Source organism: Lampris incognitus, chromosome 1 (genome assembly GCF_029633865.1).
Source record: "Lampris incognitus isolate fLamInc1 chromosome 1, fLamInc1.hap2, whole genome shotgun sequence".
Lineage (NCBI taxonomy): Eukaryota > Metazoa > Chordata > Actinopteri > Lampriformes > Lampridae > Lampris > Lampris incognitus.
In genome coordinates this window covers 48,721,352-48,740,514 of record NC_079211.1, presented here as the reverse complement: position 1 = coordinate 48,740,514, position 19,163 = coordinate 48,721,352, and the positions used below count along the sequence as shown (strand labels likewise).

The following is a 19,163-nucleotide window of genomic DNA, read 5'->3' as shown; positions in this document are numbered from 1 at the left end:
CACCATCCGGATGCCCCAGACTCAGCCAACTGTGTCTGTAGGATGCCCGACCAAGCCGAAGGGAACACAGGGATTTGAACTGGCGATCCCCATGTTGGTAGGCAATGAAATAGACCACCATGCCACCTGAACACAGTGGGTTTTTTAATTAGATTGTTTAACACAATCTTGGAAAGTGAGAGGATGCCTGAGGAATGGAAAAGAAGTATACTGGTACCGATTTTCAAGAATAAGGGTGATGTGCAGAGCTGTAATCACTACAGATGTATATAGTTGATCAGCCACAGCATGAGGTTATGGGAAAGAGCAGAGGAAGCTAGGTTAAGAGGAGAGGTGATGATTAATGAACAGCAGTATGGTTTCATGCCAGGAAAGAGATGTTATGTTTGCTTTGAGAATGTTGATGAAGTATTGAGAAGGTCAGAAGTAGTTACATTGTGGCGTTGTGGATTTAGAGAAAACATATGACAGGTTGCTAAGAGGTGATGCGGTACGAGGAAGTTCGGAGTGGCAAAGAAGTACATATATAAGAGAGGTGCAGCATATGTATGAGGGCAGTGTGACAATGGTGAACCCTTGTTTGCAATAGGGATAAACAGGTTGAAAGACAAGATCAGGAAGGAGTCTCCGTCGACTATGATGTCCATGGATGAAATTGTCATCTGTAGTGAGAACGGAGGAAAGCTGAATGGTGAGAATGCAAGGAGTAGAAGTGGTGAAGGTGGATGAGTTTAAATACTTGGGGTCAATTGTTCAAGGTAACGGGGAGTGTAGAAGAGAGGCAAAGAAGAGAGTGCAGGCAGGGTGGAGTGGGTGGAGAAGAGCGTCAGAAGTGATTAGCAACAAAGGGTAACAGAAAGAGTTAAAGGGAAGGTTTACAAGATGGTAGTGAGACCAGCTATGTTATACAGCTTGGAGACGGTGGCACTGACGAAAAGACAGGAGGCAGAGCCAGAGGTGGCAGTGTTGAAGATGCTAAGATTTTCGTTGGGAGTGACAAAGATGGACAGGATTAGGAATGAGTATATTACAGAGACAGCTCAGGTTGGATGGTTTGAAGACAAAGCAAGAGGGGCAAAATTGAGATGGTTTGGACATGTGCGGAGGAGAGATGCTGGGTATATTTGGGAGAAGGATGCTGAAGATGGAGCTGCCAGGTGAGAGGAAAAGAGGAAGGCCCAAGAGAAGGTTTATGGATGTGGTGAGGGAGGACATGCAGGTAGTTGGCTTGAGAGGAAGATGCCGAGGACAGGAAGAGATGGAAACAGATGATCCACTGTGGCAACCTCTTAACGGGAGCAGCCAAAAGAAGAAAAATACATATGGGCATCGAACCTGTGTCATTTAAGTAATGGGATAATTTCACTAACGACTAAATCAACCTGCTGACAAGCTAACCAAAAATTAACAATGGAACAAAATGCCCCCTTGTACATTTTTGAATAATGTGAGAGAGAAGAGAGGTGAGCTGTAACTGGTGGTGTACCTAGTAGTGTCCATGGCTCTAGTTAAGGGCATTGCTGTGGAGTGGCTGTATGGAGACTGCCCTCCACCTCCCAAGCCCAGGGCAGAGCTATATTCCAATAGAGGGGACGGAAAGGCCACACGAGTCTGCACTGGGGGCTCCCTCTCTCCATTACCCCTGCAAAGCCTCTCATTGCTGTGTAGGCCACCAGACAACTTCCCGTCTCCTGCCACGGATGGCTCCACACTTTGGGAAGCTCTTCTGCTCAGTCCAAATTGTTTGATTCGGTCTGGCTGAATTTGTGGAAAGAAAGCAGACAAGCTAAAATCGAACAGCACTGCCATTAGCAGGTCATAGCTTCTGTCAAGTGTATGAGTCCTGATTTTGGACAGTGTGAATCCTGGGCAACTGTACAGGTCAGGTGATTTCATCATCAGTGTTAGACACTGGCTGTGGCAACTACCATGAATTCAATGTTCTTGTTTCATGCACTGCAAGCAGCAGCCAGAAAGAATTTGAAGATAGTTTTGTCTAAACGTTTTTGGTAACTGTTGGCCAATTCCATATACTCACCTCATTAAAAGGTACAATCCACAGTTGATGCGGAAATGATGATGGGGTGGACAGCTGCTGTGTCCACCCCACTTCTACCATTGTTTTGTCACCACTAGTCAATTTGGTGTGTCTGGGCCCTAACGCACACAGCAATCTGCATATGAAACTGATCGTTTTCAGTCGTTATGCCACTGTATTGTTTATAAGGGTGGGGATACCTGCAGTCAGTTGAGACTGAAGAGGTCACTTAGATGAGTGATGAAACATTTCTCTATCAATTATCAATAAACGTTGTGTCCAGATGAACTGATTCAACTTTCTGTGATTTAACAGACAATGTTCCTTTAAATAAAAAAAAAATGTATCACTGTATCACAAATGTATCAGCGCCAGAATGCCAGTAAGTTGTTCTACTGTATCAGGGGTTCAGCCAAACTGTAAAAACCCAGTGGCTGGTAAACTGGTCAAATGTACTGAAGAATTTTGGATTTGAAAATGACCTGTAGAGATTTTATGTAGTTAATAATGTACAGAAAAATGTCAAATGTTTTGGCTGAAGTCAAGAGCTAACCTGTTTCTCTGGGTCAGTTGCTCCAGTAGCAGCAACTTTCAGCTCCAGGTCCTTCTCCCTGCACCATTGACACAAACATATGGTTCTTTTAAAATTGATTTCTAACAAACCATCATGACTCATATAGGCATTTAATGATTTTACTGTATTAACACTTATTCACAAGGACTGCTTGCTCAGTGACTCATAAACAAGGAACCATAGATGCTAATGGACATATAGGCAGTTGTGCCAGTGGAACCAAAACCTTTTGGGCTATGATCCAATTTCTCAATCATGCCACCTAACACATGGACAAAGCAGAAGTAGTCCAGCTTATAATCTATGCTAAGGGGAAAGAGGAGTCTATTCTACCATTTCTACTCTGGAGAAGAGCACGGCCTAGCTGCCTGATGAAGTGTGTATGTGATGTTAATGTTGTACTGAATGAGACAAAACATAGATGGCCGAGATTTCACCTCTTCTTATTTCGGTGCTGCTCAGCTATCTGTTCCTGCAGCTCCAGCCTATAGCGCTCCTTCCTCTTCTGTAAGGCCTCCTCTGTGTCAGAAGGCCCTGGAGAGGAGAGCCATCAACCAAAAAGGGACAAGGTAGAGCTCAGTAATCACTTTCAACAGGATTTTTTTTCCCCCAAAAATAAGTTTTCTTATATTTGACAGCCCACAAAAACAAAAACAAAGAACCTTGCAACTACTGGTTTTAGTCATTCATTTTGTGCCATCAATCATTTTGTGAAAAGTAAATGTTGTAGAAACGGTGGATCATAATTTTTGGAAGTAAACTCTTTTTACAAAACCAACAAACATATCTTACCAATCATAAGTCCAGTAGCAAATTCAGCTTCATCGGTCTGTATTCGAGATCTCCTGCCTACTCTGGCTCTGCCTGCTGGATTGTCCTTCTCGCTGGGAAACCCACAAAGAAGAAAGCAAGAGCAAGAGAGAACCAGACAGACAGACAGATAGACAGACAGACAGAGCGATGGACAGAGAGAGAGAATTAGCTTTTAAAAAAACCTTTATTTAACATATGTTCACTGTCCCAATGTCACAAGTAAAATCACATGGGGAAAAAAAGGAATGCATAGATAAGCAAATCATGGAAAACAAATAATACTCGAATAAAAGGATTAATAGTAAAAGATCATAATTAAACATTACTCTTTAAATAAATAATAGACGGGCATTCGGGTAGCATGGCGGTCTATTCCGTTGCCTACCAACACGGAGATTGCCAGTGTGAGTACTTGATCTACTCACCCTACCGGATGTGCTTGGGGTCCTGCGACTACAGATGACATCACTACTTCACGCATTATGATTGGGTAGGGGCTAGTTCCCATTGGAGCAGAGAATGGTCAACTGAGCACGTGCGAAATGTGACGTTCCCATCGGAGCAGAGAATGGTCAACTGAGCATGTGCGAAATGTGACATTTACTAACCCTAACCCAACCGATTTAGGGATTAGGATGAAAAAGCCGAGTCCATGTTCACAGTCCAATGGTAAACCAGTCGAATGGCAAATTATCGAATGTGCTCGGGCTTGCTCCGAATGTGCTCAGACTCGCTCGATCATAATCCCGTGACGTTTTATGTAGTCGAAGGACCCCGAGTCGATATTGTACCCGAGCAGAAATGGAACCCACACCGGATCGAATCCCCGTGTTACTTCCTGCTTGTTCGGGCATCCCTACAGACACAACTGGCCGTGTCTGCGGGTAGGAAGGCGAATGAGAGTATGTGCCCTGGTCGTTGCATTAGCGCCTCCTCTGGTCGGTCGGGGCGCCTGTTCAGGGGGGAGGGGAAACCGTGGGGAATAGCGTGATCCTCCCACACACTACATCCCCCTAGCGAAACTCCTCACTGTCAGGTGAAAAGAAGCGGCTGGCGACTCCACATGTATCGGAGGAGGCATGTGCAGCCCTCACTGGATTGTCAGAGGGGGTGGAGCAGCGACCGGGACAGCTCGGAAGAGTGGGGTAATTGGCCGGATACAATTGGGGAGAAGGGGGGGGGATACATAAATAAATAAACAAATAGACATGTAAAAAAAAGAATAATGAAAAATAATTAGAAAACAATCATCCAAAGGAAAAAGGAAAACAAGCTTCCCATTATTAACACAACACCAAACTGATTAACCAAACAGAGCTACACATCTCTACATCTCCATCTTATCACAGAGCAGATGATGTTGATGTAACACCACTGCTGCTCCAAATCACATGTCACTCATCAGTTTTTAGAATCTAAAAATCAGCCCACACCCTGGCACCTCACCGGACCCACAAACGATTAGGTAACATCTCAATTAGAATCATTTTCTACTTTACCATTTCTTCCTTTATAAACAGTGAGCTCTGCTTCCCCAACTAAGACATTTAAAAGTTTCCACTTTATTGGGTTAAGCCCGTTGTATGCCATAGCAAAGATAAAAACAGTCTCACTTAAAAACTAAATCAAACTCTTGGAATAAAAGGCTTAAAACTCTAAAAAGTGGTTCAAGTGTCTCGCATTAAAAAAAAAAAGGCGGAACGAGAGAGAGAATTTAAAGACCTTCAGATTTAGACCAATAGGACAAATGTATTCATAGAATCCATCCATTATCCAAACTGCTTATCCTTACTCAGGGTCATGGGGGTGCTGGAGTCCATCCCAGCAGTCATTGGGCGGCAGGCAGGGAGACACCCTGGACAGGCCGCCAGGCCATCACAGGGCCGACACACACACATTCATCCCTAGGGACAATTTAGTACAGCCGATTCACCTGACCTACATGTCTTTTGACTATGGGAGGAAACCGGAGCCCCCAGAGGAACCCCACGCAGACACGGGGAGAACATGTAAACTCCACACAGAGGACGACCCGGGATGACCCACCAAGGCTGGACTAGCCCGGGGCTCGAACCCAGGACCTTCTTGCTGTGAGGCGACTGCGCCAACCACTGCGCCACCATGCTGCTGAATGTAATTTTTGGAATTTGAATTTAAACCTGGATGTCAGGGTTTGAAATTGAATTTTGTCATCGGTACATTCAATATTTTGAAAAAACTGGTTGGTTACAAATCTCTTGACAGAGGTGAAAGGGATTAAAAATGAGAAAAACTGTTTACAAATGTTATGGTCCCAGAGTTTGTGTATATGTGTGGGATGGACATATATAAAAAAAAAAAAAATACACCAGGCAATGGTCAAAGTAAGAGTGTTCATTAGGTTACAATACCTTTCCTGGCTTAGTCCATAAGCTTTTGGAGCTTTATATAGGCCAGAGGGCTCAAATGCTCTATTTTCAAGTGTTGTCAAATCCTTCCTGAGAGATGGGGAACAAAGTTTTAAGAGCTTGAGAAGAGGTATGCATTTTGGTAATTTTTATACATATGCATTTGTTTAATTTCCATTGTTTATCAGGGTTACCGTTCTTTGTAAGAAATCCTTTTCCAGGCCTTTTCTTGGACATAAATAATAGATATTGCTCACAAAAAGTCATATTCAGTATTAGCGGAAGCCTCACTACAACACTTAGGATGGATGAACAGACTGGAGACTGACACACGCACACACACACACTATTCCTCAAACAATTATCATTTGATCACTGAGTTTTACTGAAATGTCTCCATTTGAAATGTCATATTTCTCAGCAAGTCAGGAGTTCAAGACGTTGAACTTAGTGTCCATTCGTGCGGGTGACACGTTGTGATGTTTGACACTGCAGCATACACAACACCAAGGGTCTGTACACTGACTGTCTAACATTTAAATGGTCATTGAACATACCAACCAAACTTTAAGCACTGATGTGCAATCTTGGCGGCTAAAAATATGGCTAAAAACAACATCTCGGGCATCCGGGTAGGGCAGCAGTCTACTCCGTTGCCTGTCAACATGGGACTCTTCGGTTCGAATCCCCACGTTACCACCTCCGGCTTAGTCGGGGCATCCCTACAGACACAATTGGCGCGTGTCTGCGGGAGGGAAGCCGGGTGTGGGTATGTGTCTTGGTTGCTGCACTAGCGCCTCCTCTGGTCGGTCGGGGAACCTATTTGTGGGGGGAGGGAGAACTGGGGGGAATAGCGTGATCTTCCCTTGTGCTACGTCCCCCTGGGGAAACGCCTCACTGTCGGGTGAAAAGACACGGCTGGCGACTCCACATGTATCGGAGGAGGCATGTGGTAGTCTGTAGCCCTTCCTGGATCGGCAGAGGGGGTGGAGCAGCGACCGGGACAGCTCGGAAAGTAGGGTAATTGGCTGAGTACCATTGAGGAGAAAAGGGGGGGGGGTCCAAAAAAACCCCACCTCAGTGAGTAAAAATGCGATTTTATAACTGAACCACACAATTTTCAATGACCTCAATAATATTTACAGGGCATTTGATCAATTTTATCATTTTCCAGCCAAATTTCCAGATTTTCCAGGACAGGGGGAACCCTGTTTACACAGGTATGAAGTAGTTAAAACACAGATCTATTGAGGAACATTTATGGGGGAAGAGCCCCACGAAACCTGTGTCCATTACGCTTTTAGCCTGCAGAAAGAAGCAAGTGCCTGTGGGAGGTGCTCAAGGCACCTCATGCTGCTGCTATGAGGCTATTCAAAATCTGTTTGCTCATGGTGCTAATAAAAACATGCTAACCCACGTCAGAAACAGCGCCTCCGTGGCATTTAAAATTAAAAAAAAGAAAAAGGGAGTGGTGTACTGTACAAAAGTGGTTACAGCTACCTGTTGCCCATCTTATTGGAGCGTCTTCTCCAGCTGGCCTCCACCCCGGTGTGTTTTCGCCTCCTACCCTCTGCCAGCTCCATTTCCTCCTCCTCCGTGTATTTCTCCTCTTCTGACGCCAGTGGACTCTCCAGCCTTGCTCGTTCCATTGGAGCAAGCACCTCCTCCTCTTCTTCTTCATTAGGGAAGGGGGCCCTGGCATTCCTGCGCAACCTCCTACTTCCCTCCGTTAGAGTGGCTACATCCTTTGTGGAGGGGGTTCCCTGTTTGGGGCTGCACTGATGTTCAGGTAGGAGGAAAGGATGATGGGGAGCTAGGTTCTCCTGAGGGAAAGGGCATTAAGTGGCAGTTTGCTTAAGATAAGGTTTGCAAAATTGCTACAAGCTACCAGCTAATAAACTTGGCTGTGTCTGGACTGGTCTACACAATAACACACTTCAGCAAAAGCACACTCTTCCTAAGGAAGATTCATTATGTTCTGCACTTCAAATCTACTTTTTTCTTACATCTGAGGGAAAATGCACATTCCCATCAAATTGGCTGCTTAAATGATAACTCCATGGTTTTTACATCCTGGGTCTTATATCATTCTCATCACCAGCATCATTATGGAGATCTCAGATATGGGACCACTGCTAGACGCAACAGCGTCTTACAGGGCAATAAGAAAACAAAATTCAGAAATGAGTCAACAAGTCCAATTTAACCCTATTTATAGCACATATTCGGAAGTGTAAACAAAAAGTAAAGTTATTGCTCCAAATGTTCCGATATTATCAATGTTGGATGGAATGTTACCTGAGAGAAAATGGTAAGACTTAAATTCCTAGCTTTCAAAACCAGACGTATTTAATTGGCCACTCTTAATAACATATGCAATGTTTGCGGTCCGTATAATTAGATTGATTCCGGTCTTTTAGTGAGAAAATACAAATAATGTTAGTTGGGAACAAGCTACAACCAGCTAAACTAGCTCACAGGGCTCAAAAACTATTGTATGAGCATCCCCAGCTAACACTCCTACTCCAGACGAGCCCTGGTTGTAAAACATTTATCAGATTTGTCATTTGGGATGGGTGTGGGACGGCAAGCAAGTGTAACTGAGAAGCCTTTTATTACTGGTGAGCCTGTGGTCTGCCGTTGTTAAAGCATGTTACATGACAAACATATTTAATTCATCAATGGTGCTTAAATATATGATCATGCCAGTGAAAAGTTTGCCAGCAGTAGTGTAACAGCCAGCTAACAGCCAACTATTCAAGTGGGCAAAGCCAGCAGCAACCTGCTGTCAGCTGAGGCAGAGAATGAAGACAGGATTGATGAACCTCTTCTCTTGTCTCAAGTCAACAATCTGCTATCGTAAGCGATTGAATTGATAATCATAAGATACCCAACGTTAGTTACAGCTGGTTGCATTTGCTAATGGGCTCGAGATAGCCTCGATTCAACAAGTGGGCTTATGTTAACAGGAGTCTGAAAAATAATGGGGGGGGGGGGGGGATTTACTCATTTTTTCCTCCCCGAGTGTGTTCGACCAATTAACCAACTCTTCCAAGCTGTCCCAATCTCTGCTTCACCCCCTCTTCCAAGCCGGGGAGGGCTGCAGACTACCACATGCGTCCTCTGATACATGTGGAGTCGCCAGCCGCTTGTTTTCACCTGACAGTGAGGAGTTTCGCTTAGGGGGGATAGTGCGTGGGAGGATCACGCTATTCCCCCCAGTCCCCCCTCCACCCCCCATACAGGCGTCCCAACCGACCAGAGGAGGCACTAGTGAAGCGAGTAGGACACATACCCACATCCGGCTTCCCAACAGCAGACACGGCTAATTGTGTGCGTAGGGACGCCCAACCAAGCCGGGGGTAACACGGGGATCCCCGTGTTGGTAGGCAACGGAATAGACCGCCACGCCACCCAGACGCTCTCAAAGATAGTATTACTGTTTTCATCTTGCCAACATTTTGGGGAACGAACGTTATGGGCTTCTTGCTAACATAACTTTTCTGCACTTATGTGCGTGTCTCTCTCCCTCTGTGCGCCCACATGCATGTGTATGTTCGTGCTTCAATACACCAAGTTGGCACAGTGTTTAATGGGTGGCAGTATTGGATTCGCAGGACAGAATCTAAATCAGCATTATATATTGCACATCGGCCACCCTGCTGTCTAAATATTGGCATCGGCCATTGAAAAACCCATATCATCCATCCATCCATCCATTATCTGAACTGTTTATCCTGCCCTCTGGGTCGCGGGGATGCTGGAGCCTATCTCAGCAGTCTTTGGGCCACAGGCGGAGAGACACCCTGGACAGGCTGCCAGGCCATCACACAGGGCCCACCCACACACACACACACGCATTCATACGTAGGGACAATTTAGTATGGCTGATTCACCTGACTTACATGTCTTTGGACTGTGGGAGGAAACCAGAGCCCCCAGAGGAAACCCATCCAGACACAGGAAGAACATGCAAACTCCACACAGAGGACGGCCCGAGATGACCCCCAAGGCTGGACTACCCCGGGGCTAGCACCCAGAGCCTTCTTGCTGTGAGGTGACCACGCTAACCACTGCGCCACCCCAAAACCCATATCAGCCCAACTAATGAAGACCCAGCTGGTAAAAAAAATGTAATTATCCATTAATAAAGGGGCATCAAAGTTGGAGAACCATGTTACGTACGTGACACACATGGGGTCCAGTGTATTAGACCAAAACAATATGAGGTAAGCAGAAAGTGACATGCCAACGCTAGCCAACTAAACTCTGAATAGATTTGTGAGAAACTGGGACGAGATGTTCTACTACAACGCTGTTGTCTTCAGTCTAACCCACACCGCCATCACTGCCATCTACATCTACACCCCATTTATACGCTTTAAACATGAACATGACCATCACCGTCTCTACATCTACGCCACTTACTTACAAGACTTACCAGTGTACCACATGTGGCACACAGGAAAGTTTTTTTTAATCAAAAAACACAAATGGTATTCAATGGTGAGTCCTAATAATGCAACAGTTACCTTCAAAGATCTCCTATAAACAAGAGGAACTGATCGTCCAGGCCCACCAGCTTCAAGACAGTTTTTCTAGAATTCAAAATGTAACAATTTTTATTGATAAACCTTTTAAAATAATCCCTAATAATCACTGAAAGACCCCAAAGAGCAGTGTGAATTGAATGACTATGGTTACACTGGAATCCCCTACTCATAGAGCATACTACTCATCTTCAGCTGCTCTGCTGGATACACTAAGCAGTGGTGTATCACCTCAGCAGCAGCATTAACACCACTCTTAGAGAACATGTTTTATCAAATTAACAAGGTGATTTAGTGTACATCTCTCTAAATTAAAAGCATCAATTTCTTAGTGGTAAAACTTAATCAATAAAAGAAAAATGTTTTGTTCAGCCTCAAATAAAACCAAAAATTTGACCAAAGCAGAGATAGATGCAAAACCAATGTTAAGATTAGGCCCAAGCAAGAAGGTGAGTTTGTGGCAGTCACCTGAGCCATGTAGCGTCTATAATCCATGCGGAGCTCTTGCTGCAGTCGCTGTTTCTTCCTTTCGTAGTCCACACCGAGGGGTAGACCCATGCAGTAGCTCTCTTCTGGCAAAACACAATCACCACTATTCAGCATATTAAATGTACAGTTTCATGTCAAATTGCAAAGTAAGATGTATGCCATTTGATGAAAAAGTGACGAGTACTCAGGCAAAATGACTGCTGGCATGTAGCCCTGTTGAACGTTGGGTTAGATGTTGTACTAAAATGTCTCATGTAGTTTACCATTCCATTGCACTGCAGACAACTTAGTGGGAGGAATGTTCTCTTTAGTGGTGGACTCATCAGCTCTCCGGGGTTGGGTCTATCAGTCAAATACAGGCATAGAAGACTTTTAAAAAAGTGAAGACAAATAAACACCCTCTCACAAAACAGAAGCAGACCCTTCAACTCTAATATACTGCCTGTGATGTTATACATTTTTCCATATACACATTCTAGAAAGCGTCAAACACTCAATGCTGGAACATTATCCATAACATTAATTCTTTACAGACTCTTTTTCCAAGTCACACATCCAAAAAAGGATGACTTTTTGTCTTCTCTCCACCCTTTGGTGTTGGTGTACTGACACTAAACAGTTAACTGTGACACTAAACAAAGACTTCTATTTCAACTCTTCAGGCTGTTTTACTGAACTAATACCTGGGAGAGGATGCAAAGTTCTCATTGCATTGTTCATCTCCTTATGTGAATAATTATTTTACAAATTCAAAATATTCTTGCCAACCCCCTCACCGAGAACCAATGAGGTTCTCATGTCAACACACCTTTATTTCCATGTAAGGAGGGTCTTGTTCCAAACTGGCTTTGTCTTCTGCCACCCTTGCCTTCTGTTCCCTGAGGAAATTCTCCAGTACATCATCCATCAGTGTTAGGTGATGACAAACAAGCTAGCTGGAAACAACCAACACCATACATCACAATAGCAGATAGAGGATGCTAATTTCAAACACACTACAGTATGACCCATGAATGAATCGATATTGTTAATATGGAGAGAAAAGACAATATGCACCAACATATAAGATTTTTTTTTACCCAAAATAAGTCCCCACGATAGCAAAGTCTGAGTCATTATTCTCGCTCTCGTCATTCCTCTCCTCTCAGAGTGCACATAGCTAAAAGGCAAGTCGCACGCTATAGCTTAAATTGTGTGTTACCCACTCTTTGGTGATCGACTAAAAAGGCCATATGGAATATTGTGGCCACTAACAGCAAAAGGCAACTGTAATGTTGGATTGGAAAGGGATAATAACCTCCCTCTTCTCGATGGCTTGATGACTAAACACCACTGGATAAAGCTCCGGTACCGGTCAACGCTGCTGGTTGTACCACGTGGTTCATTACATTCGCCTGTTGTTCCAGATACTCCAGCCTCCAGCCAGGGAGGTTTACGCCCAGAACAACAGGTGAATAATTAACCAAACCTCAATTAATCCTGCTTGATTGAAAACCACTGTTCTACATCCAACACTTGACAACTGGAGGACCCACACAATTATTGTGGTACACAACAAAGTTTTTGTCTACGAGCTTGCAGAGCAGCGCTGGCTCTTTAACAATCCGTTGTCAGGGCAACGCACACAGGCTAAACTCCTTGTAGCTAACGTTGGCTAACTCTGTCGTTCTGGCATGTAAACACAAATTACCCTTAATGTCGACGAAGTATCACACTGGGTGGGAGACGGCACTTGTCGGACGTCGAACTGTTCGGCCAGCTAGTTACGACATGTTAAGAGTTAGGTTGACGCTGGCAGAGAAGAAAAAAAACGGAAAAGCATTGGCCAGAAAGCTAGCATAACTTTAGCTCCTCAATAGCTCGCCCGCTATGCCGGTTTGGCCGTTAGCCTGGTAACAAAACCGTACCACGGACTCGCAACTATAAAAGCGGCCAGGTTTAGACGCTAAGGCTTAGCCCCCGGGGGGAGGGGGGTGGATGTTCCGCGCCCTCTTGAAGCTCAACTTCTCCAAATGTGGCCAGCGCTGCGCATGCGCGCCATTACGTCCGCGTCGATAAATAGGGCGTGTCGTCGCCACGCGACCCCAACCTTAACCGCGCTCATCTTGCGCCTGCGCAAACCAACAATAACAACACGGCACATGCGCAGGCGCTGTCCGCGGAGCAAGGCACGTGTCGGAAGTCGAGCACGCGACCCGCAGCGTGAAGGCGAAGCCTGTTCCGTGCGCGCGCGCACTGTTAGCGCCCCTCGATACCGAAGGCTGCGAGACGTCGGCGGGTTTCGCTAAGCACCGTATTACTACGCGGGCTACTGCGGCCGGAGCCAGCGCCGAAACGAGAGACACTTTTCCGCTTTAACCCGGGTTCTCTGCGCTCCCAACTCGCTTACAGGACCAACATGCACGGTCTCCCTAACTAACTCCCTGCCAACAGAGGTGCAAAAACCCGGTCCAGAAAGTAAAAACCCTAACCGTGTCTTTACTCGACCCACGTTCTAAACCATCAGATTGCACCGACTAGTTTCCCCAAATCAGCTGGTTTAATACATGGATGGAGTAAAGACACGGTTTCTGGACCGGGTTTTTCCACCTCTCCCTGCCAATCAATCACAGGTACGCCATCTCACCCGAACCCACCGCCCGTCATAGGCAACTGAAAATGACTGACAGGCCCCACAGCCTCCAAGAATCTACTCATATATTTTCAGTGTGTGTGTGTGTGTTTGTGTAGATAGCGGGACCGAAAACTAAAGCACTTACGATCCTAACTCTTTTTGGAGGTGGTAGGTATTGTTCCAGAGAGTAAGGGGAAAATCCCAGAAAATTAAACTTATGCATAATTATGCATAAATATGCAAAATATTATTTTTTCTAAAAATGGCTAAAAACCACTTTTCTCTGCATTCCAGATGATTCTGAGCATCTTTGATTTTTTTCACCTATTTAAAAATTTCTGGGACTTAGAAATGTTTGGCCATTATGCAAAATATATGCATTTTTGCAAAAATGCACTTATGATCCTCATTTTTTTTGGAGGTGGTAGGTATTGTTCCAGAGAGGACCAGAAAAATAGCAGAAAATTAAAATAATTATTATTATGCATAATTATGCAAAATATGAATTTTCTAAAAATGGCTAAAAACCACTTTTCTCGGCATTTCAGGTGGTTCTGAGCATTTGGGGGGAGGGAGTTGGAATGGGGGGGAGGGTTTAGGGGCAGGGGGAAGGCGGTTAGCTGGCAGATTTGACGGGTGGATAACCAAACCGCTACATTGTAGCGGGGTTCTTCTAGAACAGTGTTTCTCAACCCAGTCCTCAAGGAACCCCTATCCTGCATATTTTCTTTGCAACCCTGAATAGGTACCTGTTTGTAGTTATTCAACCAATCAGCAATGAATTTTGTCAGATGTTGCACACCTTGCATAATTAAGTGCAGCGAGATGATTGGTCGAGTAAGTACAAGCAGGGCTACCTATGCAGGGTTACAATGAAAATCTGCAGGATAGGGTCAGAAACCAACGTGTCACTCAGTCACAGTACTGTCAGTCGTCCGAAGTTGTCCAAGCACAGTCCTCATCGTGCAATTACGAATAGTTTCGTTGCGTTTGCAGGTTTTATTTTTACGGTCGAATTTATGACACATTGTGACCCCCCCCCCCCCGGCTGCATGTGTTAGAGCAGGCCTTTCTCTCAGACACAGGTCTTGTATTAGGGTTTAATTGGTGTGACTTGCATTTTTTGTCACATTTTAATACTGCACTGAATTCGGGGGGACAACGCAACCACAGGAACTGCCGCGGCCGGGAGGCGAACCCGTATCACCCACACCGCAGGAGACATCGCTAACCGCTCGACTAAAGGGTCAGACCCGCCAGCAAGCGGCCAGCGTGTCTACTAATCCATGCACGTTACAATACAATTTCGTTTGTTATGAAAGGTCATCCTACTGGCTGCCATTACTCATAGACCTAGACATTTGTGCTTGTCTTTAGTGAGAAGCATGAATTAAAACTACAAAATCCTGTTCAACAAATTTGTTGATAGGCCCAGTTGGAATATGTAACACACAGCATATGGAATGGCGCTTGCTGTGGGCCAGCATGTTGGCTGTGAAACAGACTCGGAAAAGTTTGGGAGTATCTGCATCGCTGTGTCTGGAAGCACTCCCCATTTACAACTCATAGTGCACTATGTTCACCCTCCTCCATTTCATTTGAATATATGGATTCTAACTGGAAAATGTAGTGCCATCAAAAATTCCCACAATGCAACTGGAAATGTAATGTCCAACACACTGCTTGTGTCTAGACATAACCATACTACCACAAAAACCACCTGCCTGATATTGTGTAGGTCCCCCTCGTGCCACCAAAACAGCCCTGACCCGTCGAGTCATAGACTCCACAAGACATGCGAAGGTGTCCTCTGGTATCTGGCACAAAGAACGTTAGCTACAGATCCTTTAAGTCCTGTAAATTGCAAGCTGGGGCCTCCATGGATCAGACATGTTTTTCCAGCACATCCCACAAATGCTCGATTGTATACGATCTGGGGAATTTGAAGGCCAGGACAACATATTGAACTCTTTGTCACGCTCCTCAGACCATTCCTGAACAATGTGTGCAAGTGTGGCAGGGCGCATTATCCTGCTAAGAGAGGCCGCTGCCATCAGGGAATACCATTGCCATAAAGGGGTGTACCTGGTCTGCAGTAATGTTTAGGTAGGTGGTACATGTCAAAGTAAAGTCCACATGAATACCAGGACCCAAGGTTTCGCAGCAGAACATTGCCCAGAGCATGACACTGCCTCCACTGGCTTGCCTTCTTCCCAAAGTGCATCCTGCTGCCATCTCTTCCCCAGGTAAATGACGCACATGAACCTAGCCATCAACATGATGTAAAAGAAAACGTGATTCATCAGACCAGACCGCCTTCCTCCATTGCTCCATGGTCTAGTTCTGGCGTTCACGTGCCCATGGCAGTGGACAGGGGTCATCATGGGCACTCTGACCAGTCTGCAGCTACGCAGCCCCATACACAACAAGCTGTTCTGACACCTGTCTATCATAGCCAGCATTAACCTTTTCCACAATTTGAGCTACAGCAGCTCTTCTGTGGGATCAGACCAGACGTGCTAGCCTTCGCTCTCCATGCACATCAGTGAGCCTTAGGGGCCCATGACCCTGTTGCTGGTTCACCGGTTGTCTGTCCTTGGGGCACTTTTTTTTCTCACTTTATTTTCCGGCCTTGAAGTCACTGGAACAGGTATACAGTATACACAAACAACCACACACACACAAAAAAGCATGTAGAACCCCCCCAACCCCCCCCCCCCCAAGGCTCAAAGAAAAAAAAAAGACTATGCCGGGACTTCTTATTCCACTTCCACATAATAACTATGTTTTTGAAGACAATATACACATACATCCGTGTAAACATTGTAGTTACAACCAGATAAAAGGTACAGTCAATGAAAGGGAAAACCGTCAATGAAGTCCACGAAAGGACTCCAGGTCAAAGCGAAGGTTTTGCAGGTTTTACGCATGTTATATCGGAGCTTTCCTAAAGGTAGAAAGGACAGCACCTCCCTTAGCCACAGCAAAATTGACGGGGCTTTGTTCGACTTCCAGTTAAAAAGAGTAAGTCTGCGAGCTAGCAATGACGCAAACGCTCGAGCATTTGCCTGCAAAGTTGTGACCTTACAGTTAGGGGGTGGTATGCCAAAGACGGCTGTGTTCAGTTTACAGATTTGCGAGAATACATTAAATATATGTCCCCAGTAACTGTTGAGAGAGGGGTAAGCCCAGAACATGTGTCTGACTATGGCCGCACCTCGGACAGCCAGGGCCTGTGGTGGAAAAGATCCTGGCAAGCTTGTCCCCTGAGTGGGGAAGACGGTGAAGCACCTTAAATTGAACTAACCTGTGTCGCATACACAGTGAGGAGGTGCGTATATGAGTTAAGCTGCTTCCTTGGGCCACTTTTGGTAGGTACTGACCACTTCATACTGGGAACACACCCCACAAGATAATCAATTGTTATTCACTTACCTGTCAGTGGTTTTAATGTTTTGGCTGATCGGTGTATACGGAGTATATATATATATATATATATATATATATATACACATACATACATACACACACATACATACATACATACATACATACACACACACATATATACATATATATATATACGCACATATATATATACATATATGGTGTCTAGATGGTAACCCTAAATTTGCAAAACCCTCGTGGGATTTTTAACCTAACCTTGACCTACTACTTTACACTACTTTATGTTAAGAGTACCGCAATGCAATGCGTCACCTTTTCTCGAGTGCGCTTTCCACTGTCATTTATCAAGTGACACGACGAGAATAAGCAGCGAAATGATTCAGCAGGGTCCGAAATTTCAATTTATACTCCCTACAGAGTACATTACTGAGTGACAGTTTATGTCTTCTTATGTGTAACAGCCTGGAACAACTGAACATCTATTTTTATTTAGATCACTGTGACAAAACCATTTCCCCCATTGTATTTTTGTGAAATCCACATATGGCGTGCAGAGAAAACAGACTTGACGTCAAAACTACACTTCACTCCATGCGAAATGGGTGCATATTCCGCGTCCAGTGTGAACACGCCAATGTTCACACCAATGAACACGCCAATGTTTACACGGTCGCCAAATGGGAGCAGACTATGCTCCGCGGCCAGTGTAAACCTGGCCTGACAGGATCCAACCTTTTTCCTTTTTTTTTGACAATAGCGTCAGCATCGACATTAAATGTTGATTTTTCTGCTCAGCGGTTCAGATATGATTTCTAATTATAGGGCTTGCCCGATGTAGCAGCCTTAGGCTAAAGTCATATGCCTTATTTCTATAGATCATTAAGTGCAGTGCAGAAGAGAGGTGAAGAAGAGAATCCAGGCAGGGTGGAGTGGGTGGAGAAGAGTGTCAGGAGTGATTTGTGACAGAAGGGTACCAGCAAGAGTTAAAGGGAAGGTTTACAAGATGGTTGTGAAACCGGCTATGTTATATGGTGTGGAGACAGTGGCACTGACGAAAAGACAGGAGGTGGAGCTGGAGGTGGCAGAGATGAAGATGCAAAGATTTTCATTGGGAGTGATGAAGAAGGACAGGATTAGGAACCAGTATATTAGAGGGACCGCTCAGGTTGGATGGTTTGGAGACAAAGCAAGAGAGATGAGATTGAGATGGCTTGGACATGTGTGGAGCAGAGATGCTGGGTATATTGGGAGAAAGACGGTGAACATGGAGCTGCCAGGGAAGAGGAAAAGAGGAAGGCCAAAGAGGAGGTGTATGGATGTGGTGAGGGAGGACATGCAGGTGGCTGGTGTGACAGAGGAAGATGCAGAGGACAGGAAGAGATGGAAACGGATGATGATCCGGGAACCGCTGAAATTAGTAGTAGTAGTAGTAGTAGTAGTAGCAGCAGATTAAGCGCTTGCCATAAACCAGCATAAAATAGAGGCAACGTTTAATAAAAGAGTGTGACTCCTGTGTGCATTATAACACCAGGTGGAGGCACCGCTGGGACATCCTGTTTACCAAAAGAAGGAGGTAATTTAACTGTGATTAGTGTTTATTTGTTTTTGCCATTTGAAATCTACTCTAGGTACTTAGTATGGACCTTAGTCAGGCTGTTGAGCGGAGTCGTGAGGAGAATGTGGACTTGTCTCGTGCTACTTTACTTAGCAGAGTGCCACTGGATGTGACTGCTGATGTGGTTAGCTGTGTGCTAAACACAGTTAAGGTTTTGGGTCGGACCCTTTTGTCAACTGGTTAACGTTGTCACCCGTGGTGTGAGAGATCCGGGTTCACATCCTGGCCTCAGCGGTTCCCGGACTATCCCCTGAATTCGCCAATGCACCAGCAGCCACCAGCAATGAAGTCTTTATGGGCCATGGTCATTGGGCCATGGCCCATAAAGACTTGATGTTTCAACAGCAGCATCCAAGCAGTTGAGTCCATGTTGCCTAATATTTTGAAATAACCTAGTATATTAAAATACCAAAGAATCTGTGTAGTTGAGTATTAATTTGGCTGATGGTTGTAAACAGCATAGCAGTGTTCATGTCAGCAGTGGTTCGATATGCATTGTTTTTATAGGCGTGACCACTTCCTGCATAGTTTTGTTTTGCAAAATATTGTAGGCAACCCCCCCCCTCTTTATGGTGTCGTTTTTCTTTTTCAATCTGATTTTTTTTTTTGGGACTATTTTCACAAAAATGTGTCATTAAATTCACGTGGATTGTCCTCGTCTTTAGAGAAGTCCAT

The 19,163-nt window shown here is 44.9% G+C and overlaps 1 protein-coding gene across 3 annotated transcripts in view; it reads right to left on the bottom strand.

Moving 5' to 3' along the window:
• The window catches only part of LOC130120943 (centrosome and spindle pole associated protein 1-like), a 51,160-nt gene extending 38,313 nt beyond the window's left edge, over nt 1–12,847 (bottom strand). For 2 of the 3 annotated variants that reach the window (XM_056289770.1, XM_056289779.1), the window contains exons 1-11: nt 12,542–12,847; nt 11,660–11,786; nt 11,115–11,193; nt 10,831–10,934; nt 10,345–10,410; nt 7,313–7,635; nt 5,816–5,902; nt 3,405–3,496; nt 3,050–3,146; nt 2,592–2,649; nt 1,487–1,758 (exon numbers count right to left, since the gene is read on the bottom strand). In XM_056289770.1, coding sequence (XP_056145745.1) covers nt 1,487–1,758; nt 2,592–2,649; nt 3,050–3,146; nt 3,405–3,496; nt 5,816–5,902; nt 7,313–7,635; nt 10,345–10,410; nt 10,831–10,934; nt 11,115–11,193; nt 11,660–11,758 — 1,277 coding nt within the window. In that variant the 5' untranslated portion in view covers nt 11,759–11,786; nt 12,542–12,847. The remainder of the gene's footprint in view (nt 1–1,486; nt 1,759–2,591; nt 2,650–3,049; nt 3,147–3,404; nt 3,497–5,815; nt 5,903–7,312; nt 7,636–10,344; nt 10,411–10,830; nt 10,935–11,114; nt 11,194–11,659; nt 11,787–12,541) is intronic. The other variant, XM_056289784.1, reaches the window with a different exon arrangement.
• Nucleotides 12,848–19,163: the final 6,316 nt, after the last annotated feature.